This window comes from Mus caroli, unplaced genomic scaffold (assembly GCF_978045245.1).
Source record: "Mus caroli unplaced genomic scaffold, Mus_caroli_1 scaffold_19, whole genome shotgun sequence".
Classification (NCBI taxonomy): Eukaryota; Metazoa; Chordata; class Mammalia; order Rodentia; family Muridae; genus Mus; species Mus caroli.
The window spans coordinates 42077995-42091541 of NW_028227274.1; the positions used below are offsets into that span (position 1 = coordinate 42077995).

General features: G+C 35.8%; 1 protein-coding gene across 1 annotated transcript; it reads left to right on the plus strand.

The window, feature by feature from the left end:
* The first annotated feature begins 437 nt into the window (after positions 1–437).
* Marcol (MARCO like) lies at positions 438–8361 on the plus strand. Its single transcript, XM_085833503.1, has 4 exons — positions 438–582; positions 3134–3975; positions 6963–7083; positions 8357–8361. The coding sequence occupies exons 1-4, from the start codon at positions 438–440 to the stop codon at positions 8359–8361; spliced, it is 1113 nt and encodes a 370-aa protein (XP_085689629.1).
* Positions 8362–13547: the final 5186 nt, after the last annotated feature.

Here is a 13547-nt window from a genome sequence, read left to right on the forward strand (position 1 = left end):
GTCATCATTCCCCACTGAATGCATTCATAACTTACTAATGACCAATACTTGATGCATTTTACTTGTTTTTAATATATAATTTGAGGTAAGTTATAGGTATATAATTCAGTTGAGGGAAAATGCCTTGAAGGTCTCTCTCTGTCATGGACATATAAACCTGTAGAGTGAATAGCAACACCAACTAACAATAAGCCACCCCCTAACAACAAAGAAGCGAACAATGAATTCATCCCTTCCCTTCCCCAGGTATGTTACACCATTTTCATCCTAGGAGAGGATAATCTGATAGACGCATATTAAAGTTTGGATATTTATAGGAGTTGGCATATGAAGCTCAAATTCAAGAAACACCTTCGTTTGTGAAAGTTTAGTGTGTAATTTTTCAAGTCAGTAACAGTGTTTAGCAATAAGGGTGGGGAGATTTTCAAATATATAACATGGCGGTGGTGAGAATGGTTTATTTAGAAAGGAGCTCCAGAAGAGTGACACTTTTAAGCTACCCAACAGCCAAGTGTGAATCTATTGGCTCTGTTATGGGAGGCTTAATGTTTCTTCCGTTCATGTTCCTGGTTGTGTTCTCAGGTAAGAAAGCTGCAGCTGACAACTTTCTTTCCAGACAGAATTTCTTTCTCGACAGAATTTGTGAATGAGGAGTTGATGCTGTATCAGAATCAAAAGTAATTTCAGAAACATAGATATATATGTGTAAAATGGTCACTGGATGTAACAACAGTGGAAGACTTGTGGTTGGAGTAAGCAAGAATAAGGGCTTGAGAAAGGCTTAGAATACAAAGATACTGTCAGCCTAAAAATATTATAAGAGAACATAAATGTTTACATTCATGTCCCATAAAATGATGGTGCTATGTTATGATCAAATGGCATATGAGCAAATTTTAAAAATGTATTTTAATAATGAATTTTGATATTTCTCTAACATGCTTCAGGTGTTTACATCTCTTATAGAATAGAAATAACTATACTTTCCTTTTACTTAAGATATTATAGAGATGATTACATCAGTTGCCCTTATTTGATCTCTTTGTAGGTGACTGATACTAAGGTATTTTGTATTCCATATTTTAACTAGTTGTTTTCAAATATAAGCTCTAGCACAGATATATTAATTTCTCAAACAATGAGAAATTTTTAGTATCTTAATACATATATCTTAATATGATATTTCAATATATATTAAGATAATGATCATAATGTAATAAATTTAAAAAGAACTGTGTTGAGTAATAGTTTTCATGCTTAGCATGTATGTGCCTCAGAATTCAGTCTCCAGAACTGGGAAATGATAATAGCAAAAATTTCTAGGGTTTAATGCTTGCTGTACCTGTAGAAAAAGAAGTAGAGGTTGTCTTCATACTGCAGATACTGCAGAGCTATGTTATCTTACTGAAGACAAGAGCAATCACATGCAGCCCATTCAAAACACAGATCTTTTGATAGTACTGAAAGTGAGTGGGGCCATAACTGTGTGGAGGTTGCAATTGGGGAATATATAAACTAAGCATGAAAATCAGAATAGAACTGAGGAACAGAATGAGAAGAGGAACAAGAAAAGCATATATGCTTTGGGGGCTAGGACAGCTAAAGTCCATCCCTGAACCCGTGATTAGGACAAAAGCTCCAGACATGAACTTTGAGTGTCTCTCTAGGTGACAGAATGTACTAAATATACTGATGACAGAAGAAAGTGCATGCCAAGACTATAGGTAGCAATGGTATGAGCTTGGGAGGCAACAAAGAGAGAGGTGAGATGATAGAGAGGCCAAGCACATACTGGGATTTGTAAATTGAGAAAAGAAATTTTAAACCAAAATAAATGAGATGAGAATTACTTTATAAATATTTTGCTTAAATTTGTGGCCCTAACATAATATGATGTGTATTTTGTTTTAAGATGGGTTTCCTCCTGCTATCCCAAGGTAGGCTTAAATGCAATCTTCCTCACTAAGTCACCCACTCTCAGTTGAAAGATATATGCAACTATGTCCAGCATGATTTGATATGTTAATTATCATATTTACCATCAAAAGTCCACATCTGACTTTTAACCTATAAATTTAATTTCACAAGCTACTGTTAAAATGCAAAAAATTATGTCCTCTTAGCCAATAAAAAAGAATATGAAGGTGATAAGGGAGTAGAAAAGAGGAATGGGGACTGAATGTGATCAAGATATGTTATATGAAATTCTCTAATATTTTTACTTAAAATTATAAGTATAATACCTTAGAATAAATCTAGCAAAGGAAATAAAGGACCTCTCCAATAAACAGATTTAAGTACTGAACAAATATAGAGGGTTCTAGGAGATAGTAATAACATCCATGTTCATAAATTGACAGAATTAATATTATGAAAATGGATACATTGTGCAAGTTAATTCAATGCAATTAACTTTAATATTACAAGGGCTTCCTTCACAGAAAAAGAACACAAATACTGAAATTTATATGAAAAATCTATGTCCCAAATACCAAAATATTGATAGGAAGAAAGAGGAATTGGAGGAATCAAAACTGTTGACCTAAAACTGCATGACAGAGCCACTGTAAAAAAACAAACAACAAAAAACAAAACAAAAAAAACCACATGGTACTACTGGAACATATATGAATGAAATAAAATTTGAAATAGAGGGTACATACCAAGAAATATGTGTAGTATATATCACTTCCTACAATTTGACCAAAACATACAACCATCAGCATGACTGATATTGGGTGTTTTGCATAGAAGCAAATAATGTTTCCCCTGCAGGCTTGGAGAGACTTCATGATTACAGCATTGATATCATTCTTAAGATGATATAACAAAAGTTGAAGTGAGCACTGACTAGAGACTGATTTCTCCAAAAACAAGGGAAAATAAGGAGAGAAAGAATCCATGATTTACAAATGAGAAAGCTTGCTAGAAGCTATACTTTTTGAAAATTATGATTTATTAAAGAAAACAGAGGAAACAAGATAGTCAACATGAGAGAAAAGAGGAAAATTCCACTTTAGAGTTGATTTTAAATCAAGAAGTTATGTGATAAAAACTCACTCTTGTGGCAAATTATTTGTTTTGAATTATTAAAATATTCCACTTTTTCCTTTTTCTTATTGTATCATTTCAGTGGCTTCTGCCCAGATCTCAAAACCAAGTGTTTTCAAGCTACAAGAGAATCAAAAGCCTGCACTTACTGCAGAGACAAAAAATGAAGCTAATTCTGGAGGAGAGAAGGAATCCAACAAACAGGGAGGTAGTCTCACACAGGGAAAACCAGGGATGTTAATTCTGCAAAGACAACCAGGATATTCCAACCAGGCAGGGAAACCAGTAAACAGTCATCAGCAAGGGAAGCCAGAAATTTTGAACCAGCCTGGGATGCCCAGTGATTTGATTTTGCAAGGGAACCTAGGGGCAGCTAATCAAAAAGGGAAGCAAGAAGAATCAGAGTTGTCTAGTCAACAAGGAAAGCCAGGGTCTCCTAGCCAAAAAGGGAAGCCATCATTGCCTAAAGACAAGCCAGACTCTGTTAGCCAAAAGGGGAAACCAGCATCACTTAGCAATAAAGGCAAGCCTGAGTCTTCTGATCAAGGGAATTTAGAATCCTCTAGCCATCAAGGGAAACCAGGATCCTCTAGCCAACAAGGCAAACCAGGATCCTCTAGCCAACAAGGCAAACCAGGATCCTCTAGCCAACAAGGCAAACCAGGATCCTCTAACCAACAAGGCAAACCAGGATCCTCTAGCCAACAAGGCAAACCAGGATCCTCTAGCCAACAAGGGAAACCAGAACCCTCTAGCCAACAAGGCAAACCAGGATCCTCTAGCCAACAAGGGAAACCAGAACCCTCTAGCCAACAAGGGAAACCAGAACATTCTAACCAACAAAGGAAACCAAGGTCTTTGTATAAACAAGAAGAAAGAAAAAATGTAGATAACCTTTCAAAGGATAATACAATGGGGATACAGGTTAGTATTGATGTCTGTTTTATTCTTTAAACTTATTTACCTCAGTCATTGTTTTCCCAAGCCTGATGATAGTTAACTGAATACAATAAATTCATGATGTTTGCAATGCAACTGACTAAAGCAAAATGAAATCAATGTCAATTTCACATTTATGATCGCTGAGGGACTTTCTCTATTAGACCATTTCTCTCTAATTACTTTCCATCATCTTCCATTCAAACTCTTGTGCCTGAGCTGAATTCATTCAGAATCTCATCAACTGAATCCATCCCTTTCAGGACTAACTTTCATACCCATTTCAATTCCAACTGTAACTGCAGAAGTAATTTACATGATAATTCCAAATGAAATTATAATCAAAATTCTTTAGTGGTTATAGTAAACTAGAAGATGCAACTCCAACTCCTGAATGTGATTTTCTCATCCAATGTCATTTCAAATTGGACACGTTCACATGCCATCCAAACCACATACAGTCCTTTGAGAGCTCACTAATATTTTCCAGATCATCATTTCCTGCATCATACAAGTTATGTTGTTTATTTTTATAACTGATCATCTATAGTTTTAACTCAATTACCAACACGTAACTAAGAAAAGAAACCAATACCATTTCTTCTTAACCTATATTCTTTTTTTTCCTTTAAAGAAGCTTTTATTTATTTATTTATTTTTAGTATATGCATTACAGGAAACAAAACACAAGAAAGCAAGAACAAAGTCACCCAATCACAAGCAGCTCAGCTCGATGTGTCGTTCTAGATCCTGCAAGTGTACACACACTTGGGTAATTGAGATTATAGAGTATGTACCATGCTTTCCCCACATCGTGAATATTCACCAATTAAAAACCCCACACTACACAAGGATTTTGATAACCAAGAATACACCATGCCATCTCAATCTGTCAGACAAAATTGTAATCCTCTCTTCTTTGGCAACAGAAATTTCATAGAAGACAAAAATGGCAGCAGACCTCTAGATAGATGTACTGGCAAAGTTACAATTAAATTCTGCATTCGCTCAGTCTCAGCTTACAAGGAAACACAAAGCAACAGACCACACTAAGTATAGCATTCCTAAGCTTATCACCAGATCGATATACTAGCATATGTAGAAAGGGTCTTCCCACTCAACAAATGTATTCCACACCGAGCAGCTTGGAGACACACCTACGGCAGGGGCTCTCAGGATGTCAGTCTCAACACACCTGCAGACCTCGCCCTGTGAACCTGTGTCCCTCCAGTCAGCCTAGCAACATGAATTTCCCCACACTGTACAGACATGGCTTAGCAGTTCCATGTTCAAGAGGAACCCTTTTGTCAATTCCACCATAGCCACTAGCTCTACTCTTAACCATGTGCTCTTCTTTAGGATGTAACATTCAGATGACGACTATGCATAATGAACACAAGATTTTACCAAGATGCACATAGGGCCCCTGGGTACAGCTGTCCTCTGGACAGAGACACTAGCAGCCTTTCCCTCATCCATCCTCTTCCCTGCACAACTCCTAAGTGAAGATGAAGCTAGTGAGAGGATTAACTAAGGCCACACCCAGAAGACAGCCCTCCCCAAAGATTAGCCTGGCCTTTAGTGACTCTTGCTACTTCTAACATCCTTTAGGCACTGGGACTTACCTCTACTACGTGGCAACATTAACTGAAATGCACACCCAACCAATGGCTAAACAACTTGAACCAACTAACAGCTACAGCGACTTTTTCTGAGCACTAATCTTTGCCCTAGACAACCTCCATCACCTAGTAACAGCAACTGCTCAAAGGCCAATATTCTTATAGAGTTAGTGAGACATAATAATTGGCTCCCTGATTTGGTCAGTAAATTGAACTGACGCTTGTGAGTTATCGTTGCACAAATAAGTATCCCTATACCCAGCATGTCTCCTGCATCCTCCTCTGGCTCCTGCTATGATTTTCCCTCTCTTGTCTTCTCTTGTCAGGGATTTCCTGGTTGTATCTATCAATGACTTGGAATTTTTTACTTACCATGACTGCCATTTTTTTTTTTTACTTAGACCTTAGTTTGTTAAAATATGTCTTTTATCTCATTTTAAAGAAAGATTAACTTTTTATTACAAATGACTTATCTTCAACTTCCTTTCAGAGGAATTTGTTCTTCTTAGTATGGATTAGTTGATATAAAGTATTATTCTTCCAGAAAGATAGCAAACATCTATCTTAATACCATCGGCAGGTCTCTGAAGTCTGTGGGATAGCATACAACTTTGACAAGTTTATAATGATTCTAAAAATGGAAGAAATAATTACATACATATATATATATATATATATGTATATATATATATATATACATATATATATATGAATTAATCACCATCATAAGAAGTCTATAAACTTTAGACAAAAAGTATCTCACCATTTTTAGTAATGTCTATTCTTATGAACTAGTCGAATCTTTATGTTACCAGACTTTTGATATTTAGTAATTTACACATAAAGAAATATTTAACTACTATGTAAAGGAATTATGCACAATCATATTCCTTTGACATCTTTCTTTCACTGGCACAGGAAAAAATTAATGAACCCTATGTCATACTACATTTGTCAGTGTGGCTTCTCTCAGACATGATTTTTCCTTTTAGAGCTCAGATTTATCTCTAAAGAATTAAATTACAGCTTATGTGTTACAAACTTTGCAATATATATATATATATATATTCACTGATTAGATAGTTGATGCATTCCTGTTTAAGGACTGAATCTGAAAGCACTATGCTTACATACCTAGAGTTATAAAATAGGTCAAAGCATATTGTTCTTTCAAAACATTCACATAGCCCTATAGATCTATAGATTTGTTGTATTGGATATGTTAAGGTAATAATATGATTGAAAAATAATAATGCTTCTTAATACTAAAGGAGCAATTAATGTTTTTCTTACTGTTGTTTGAATCAAATTAATCATTCCATTCTTACCTGACCTCCTTGTCTTTTGCAGGCTGGAAGCATGAACAGCAAGGGCCTAACTGGAAATAAAAAGTATGACCCCATTCACAAACCAGTTGGCCGCTCTGATGAAAAACAGGTGGAAACACCTTTGTATTTAAGGAAGCAAAGAGGTGAGAATCTCTTGTTTTCCTTTTCAGTGTTAGAAGAGAAAATAATGTTTTCTATGTTTATATAGTTTTCTCTAAGTTTTGGCTATTGCTCATCTATTTAAATATTTAAAAGATAGCTAATTTTTAAAAAGCTTATGTGTATGTGTGTGAGTGTCAAAGAAAGCCAGAAGAGATTGTCAGATCCCTTAGACCTGGAGTTAACAAGGGGTTTATGATCTACACAATGTTGGTCCTGGGAATCAAATTCTGGCCCTTTAGAAGAGCAGCAAACTCTCTTTACCACTGGGGCACATCTTTAGCCCCAAGATACATAATAGTTGAACTATATATTTAATTAAGTCTTGGGGAATGGTGTTTATTAATCTAACTATTGTAGGATAAAGCCACTTCAAGTTATGGATTTACCAAATATTTCTTAATATCTACCATGTACCAGACAGTGATTTAAGATTTGAACGTAAAACAATTAATTAATAAAGACTCAGAAATTCCTGTAAAAAAAAACTGTCAAAGAACAAACACTAGGAAATACCTGAAGTAGATGTTGTTGCTTAAAAATGAGAGTCTAATAATAATGACACAAAATGTTAAATTTGGTGAGCTGTATGAACCATCTATAGATGCTATATGCTATTTACAAAAAATAAAATGATTTATGCTGCTTACGAATTGTAACATGTGAGACAGGCAGGTTATTCATCATGTAAATGTGCTTGCCTCTAAGACTGAGAGTACTGGTTCCATCCCAGGGACCCACATAGTAGAAGAGAAGCTACTCCAGCATGTGTGTCTACTTTGACCTTTGTATATATGTGATGGAACACAACTGCACCACCACCCCTCACTATACACATACATAGAATAGAAATAAATACGATTCAGTGAAAAGGTTTAAAATGTAGCAACTGGTAAAGAAAGAGTTATAAAGTAACTTTTTAGAATTCTTGAATGCTCAGCAAGGTAATAATATATCTGTTTTCAAGAGATGTGGAATTTGGTAGTTACTTAACTGTCAACGTTGCACCCCTTGCAAGCATTTGTAATTACAGACAATCTTAGACACCAATTCTCTTATATGATTGATTAAAAACACCAGGTCCAGAGAGGAGCAGTGGCAGAAGCAAAGTGTATAGATCCTCAGAGTAGTCAATGAGAACCATAGAACCCAGCAGCTAAGCCTACTTTTCCTGAGTGATTTCCTGAGTGATCAAATAATCACACTTCTCTTTGCACTGGTGCCTCAATGACTTGATTTCTCTCGTTGTATTTTCAGGATGAGTACAGGGAAGCTGACTCTCAACCATGAGGGGAGATGCTAGATGTTCATATGAATCGAATTATCTGTAACCTCAAAATCTACCTACAATTCTGATTATTTCTCAGTGGCTTTCCTGGAAAGTTGAAGTGTGAAGAAAGCATGGTGCTCCATGGATAATGGAGTCTACATTATTTTTTAGCTTGTTCCATTCACTTCAAATAAAATTGGTTCAAAAATAGCTTCTGGGGGTCTCAATTTTTGTGTGTGTATACTTTTCCAAACATTATTAGTGTCTTTGATATCTCCTTTTTCCAAAGTTCAAAACATTGTGAACATTAGTCTCTACTTCAGTACCTAAGCCTACACATGAGAATTTCAGGGTTGCCTCCAAAATATAATGTGTCTGTTTTTCTTTTTTCTTTTTTAAACTTTAGGAATCTTGATTTTAGGAATCTCTGGTAGACTTAAAGAAGCCTCAGTGAAACAACACTCCAGGGTGTTACAAGAGGTTTTATAAGAGAATGTGATAAGCAAATGCATATTAATAAACTGAGTGACATAAGTGAAGTAGACAAAGTAAATAAGGAAAATGAACAAACGAGATATAGATATAAATATATGGATAGTGATAGATATAGATACAAATACAGACATAGATACTGAACACTAATCAAAAACTTATAGGTCATATAGTTTCCCTATGGAATTACACCAAGCATTTAAAAGAAAATTACTATTAAACCTTCTCAAATCCATACAAAGAATATTAACAGGGAAACACTTGATAATTCCCTCCATAAAGCCAATATTACTCTGATGATAATGGTAGACAAAGACCCTCTACAAACAGCACAGATCAATATTCTTCCTAAGTATTCACTCATATAATTCTTAGTGGTATGCTAGGAACACATATTCTCCAGGATAGTGAGAGGATTAGAGGCTATTGAGATGACTCAAAAAGTAAAGGTGCTACCACCAAACCTGAAAACCCAGCTTTGATCTTTAGGAACCATAGAGGTGAAAGGTGAAAGGTGAAATCTAACTAGACAAGTTTTCCTTTGATCCACACACATGAAATGTCACACACACACACACACACACACACACATACATACACACACAAATGAAAACAGAAATAAACAAGTAAATGTAGTTTAAAATATAAAATCTAGCCACTATTACCAAGTAGAGTGTTCTTGTAATACAACAATTGCTCAGCATGAAATCAATGTGATACACTTAAGAAAAGAAAAAAGAAAAACATGATTATCACACATGACATTACAATTATTTCACATGATAAAATCACTCAAAATATGAGATTAAATGGTTTCCCCATTATAATAACAAAAAAACAAATGCTAACTTAATCTTACTAACAGTAAAAGCTTTTCTGATCCTCTCTAATCAGAAATAAACAAGGATACCTGCTTTCACAAGTTTTATTAGTTGTAGTATCAGAAATTCTGGATGGATTACTTAGGTTAAGAAATGAAAGAAGGCATCCAAATTGCACAAAAGAATAAAATTAGCTCATGTTCATAAATGATACAATAATATTTGAAGAAAATCCTAAAAAGTGCTACACATACACACAATTACTACAACAAATTACTATACTTTGAAAAGTTTCAGGATACAAATTCAACACATAAAATTTGGATATGTCATTATGCACCATAAACAATCTAAAAAATAAAATCAAGAAAACAATTGTTGGCCAGGCATAGTGGGACATGTTTTTCATCCCAATCTTAGGGAGGCAGAGGGTGTCAGATCTCTGTGTGAGTCCAGACTAATCTACAGAGGACATTCAGTACAGCCATGTCTAAATAATGAGACCCTGTCTCAAAAGCCGAGAAAGAGAGAGAGAGAGAGAGAGAGAGAGAGAGAGAGAGAGAGAGAGAGAGAGAGAGAAGGAAGGAACTAAGGAAGGAAGGAAGGAAGGAAGAGAGAGAGAGAGAGAGAGAGAGAGAGAGACAGAAAGAAAGAAAGAAAGAAAGAAAGAAAGAAAGAAAGAAAGAAAGAAAGAAAGAAAGAAAGAAAGAAAGAAAGAAAGAAGAAAGGAAGGAAGGAGTAGTATTGAAAAGAATAGCATGCTTAGAATATATTTTACAGAAGAGGCAAAAGACTTGTCCATTCAAACCTACCAATCATTACTGAGAATTACTCAAGGCCATAATAAATTAAAACTCATCCAGTATATATATATGTGGATTGGAAGACATATAATATTGTTTGTTAAGGTATATACCTTATTCTGCATGATTGACAAATTAATTTAAAAATCCAAATGATATTTATAGAAATAGAGACTACATCCATAATTTTTACCAACAGACTACATTTAATAAAATACCTTGAAAATAAAGAAAGGATTAAATTCCCATTTTCTTGCCAGGGCACTGCGGTGGAGTCAGCTTGTGAGGCAGAAATGCTAAAAAGCTGCTCATGAGAAATGAATTTCCAGGAATCTCCTCCTGGAAGTCTGACGAAAGTCAGCTCTCCAGTTTGGGTCAGTTTGACAGGCAAAAAGCCTGGAAGCTGTTCACTAGGATAAGAGCTCCATGGAAATTTCCCTCCCGGAGTTTTGGCGTTTTCCCCCTAACCCATAAAATCAAATTTCCACCCCCATGTTAGTCTAATGTATGGATTCACGAACCCTCTATTAAGCATTACCTTATAGTAAATGCCTTTTAAGATTGAAGTCTAACATAGCTAAAGCCTTTTCCCAGTGTTCTAAGATCCCAGATAGCAGCAAGGGGTTTAACCCATTCAGTAACTAATTAAGCACTGCAATAAAACAATAAAGCACTAGCCATTAATTCAGTTGTCTGCAAAACAGAGACTGGAATTCTCACTGAGATAGAAATATTTACTGTAAACTACATTCCACACCAGAGCAAATTGATATACTATCCTGATAAGTAAGGAACTCTCCAGACTAGATAAAATTTAACAAGGCATAGAGAATTTCGGGGTCAGTGACACTACATTACTCTTGAAGCCTGTCAAGAGTTAAACCCCCTGGAGCAATTAACAATAAAGTGTGAAACTCTTGCCTGGCACAGGGCTGATCCTAGGCAGGGTGATAATCTCTAAAGTAAACATTTATCTAGTTCTCTTTGTCACTCCTCTTGCACCTGGAAAACTTCAATGTACCATCTGTTATGATTTGCAATTTTTGATATTCACTGTAATATAATTAGTCTAAGCTCGACCAGAAAATTACATTCAAATTCAACACCTCTCTTGTGTGCGTGTATCTGTCTGTCACTCCATCCTAAGCTTTGCCCACCTACTCTAGAGAACCGTTTTACACAGGCACAGGACCCAGAGGGTCTGCAGCATTTTCTAACTTTAAGTTTACTACAAACTTTCTAATTTTTTCTGAAGACAAGAGAAAAGATCATATTTTATATTTAGCTAGACCTTTAGGTGAAAAAAAAATTTGTTTTCTGTCTTTGCTATGGCAAATATACTAAGATAGTAACCAAAGCACAATGAATTTGGTGCAATTAGATTGCATTACTAAATATTCACATAAAATTAATATTAAATATATCACATTAAGACGTTCTAAAGCAGCAGTGATTCTTAACCTTCCTAATGCTATGACACTTTATACAGTTTATCATGCTGTAGTGACCCCAACCACAAAATTATTTTCAATGCTACTTCATAATTATAATTTTGTTAATACTATAAATCATGATATAAATATCTGATATGAAGGATATCTGATATATGGGCACTATGTGAAAGGGTTGTTTAACACACACACACATCATAAGCAATATGTTGAGAACCACTTTATTATATTCTATACAGAGTGAACATCTTGAAGTATAGGCCCTTTCTACTACAAGAAAGAAAACATTGTTAAGGTAAATTTTGATATGCGAGGGAATGAATAAAAGTATAATGTACAAGATATTTGGACAATCATTTCCATACATTTTCAAGTTTATTTGGCTATATCTTGGAATACCTCTTAGAATTTGGTCTCTCAAAGTTTGGAGCTAAGATGAGAGGATGGACCATCCAGATACTATCCCACCTGGGGATCCATCCCATAATCAGCCACCAAATGCAGACACTATTGCAAATGCCAGTAAGATTTGCTGAAAGGACCCTGATAGAGCTGTCTCATGTGAGGCTACGTCAGTGACTGGCAAATACAGAAGTGGATGCCCACAGTCATCTATCTATTGGATGGAACACAGGGCCCCTAATAGAGGAGCTAGAGAATGCATCCAAAGAGCTGAAGGGGTCTGCAACCCTATAGGTGGAACAACAATATGAACTAACCAGTACCCCAAGAGCTTGTGTCTCTAGCTGCATATGTAGCAGAAGATGACCTAGTTGGCCATCACTGGGAAGAGAAGCCCCTTGGTATTGCAAAGTTTATATGCCCCAGTACAGGAGAACTCCAGGGCCAAGAAGTGGGAAAAATTGTAGAAGAAAACTTCCCAGATGTAAAGAAAGACATGCCCATGATCATACAAGAAGCCTACAGAACTCCAAATAGAGTGGACCAGAAAAGAATACTCTGACCACTGAAACTAAGGAGAGAGCCAGCCTCCCAGGTCTGCTGATAGAGGCTAACAGAGTCACCTGAGGAAGAAGCTCTAACCAGAGACAACTATAACAGCTAGCTTCAGAGATTACCAGATGGCGAAAGGCAAACGTAAGAATCCTACTAACAGAAATCAAGACCACTCACCATCATCAGAACGCAGCACTCCCACCCCACCTAGTCCTAGGCACCCCAACACAATGGAAAATCTAGACCCAGATTTAAAAGCATATCTCATGATGATGGTAGAGGACATCAAGAAGGACTTTCATAACTCACTTAAAGAAATAAAGGAGAGCACTGCTAAAGAGTTACAGGTCCTTAAAGAAAAACAGGAAAACACAACCAAACTGGTAGAAGTCCTTAAAAAAAAACAGGAAAACACATCCAAACAGGTGATGGAAATGAACAAAACCATACTAGACCTAAAAAGGGAAGTAGACACAATAAAGAAAACCCAAAGTGAGGCAATGCTAGAGATAGATGCAAGCATCAGCAACAGAATACAAGAGATGGAAGAGAGAATCTCAGGTGCAGAAGATTCCATAGAGAACATCGGCACAACAATCAAAGAAAATACAAAATGCAAAAGGATCCTATCTCAAAACATCCAGGAAATCCAGG

What these genes read in the sequence shown, in the direction of transcription:
- Marcol (XM_085833503.1), top strand. Translation starts at nt 438, where the DNA reads ATGGCGGTGGTGAGAATGGTTTATTTAGAAAGGAGCTCCAGAAGAGTG. An exon ending in GTTCCTGGTTGTGTTCTCAG is followed by an intron (nt 583 to 3,133) that starts GTAAGAAAGCTG and finishes GTATCATTTCAG; the next exon opens with TGGCTTCTGCCCAGATCTCA. An exon ending in ATAATACAATGGGGATACAG is followed by an intron (nt 3,976 to 6,962) that starts GTTAGTATTGAT and finishes TGTCTTTTGCAG; the next exon opens with GCTGGAAGCATGAACAGCAA.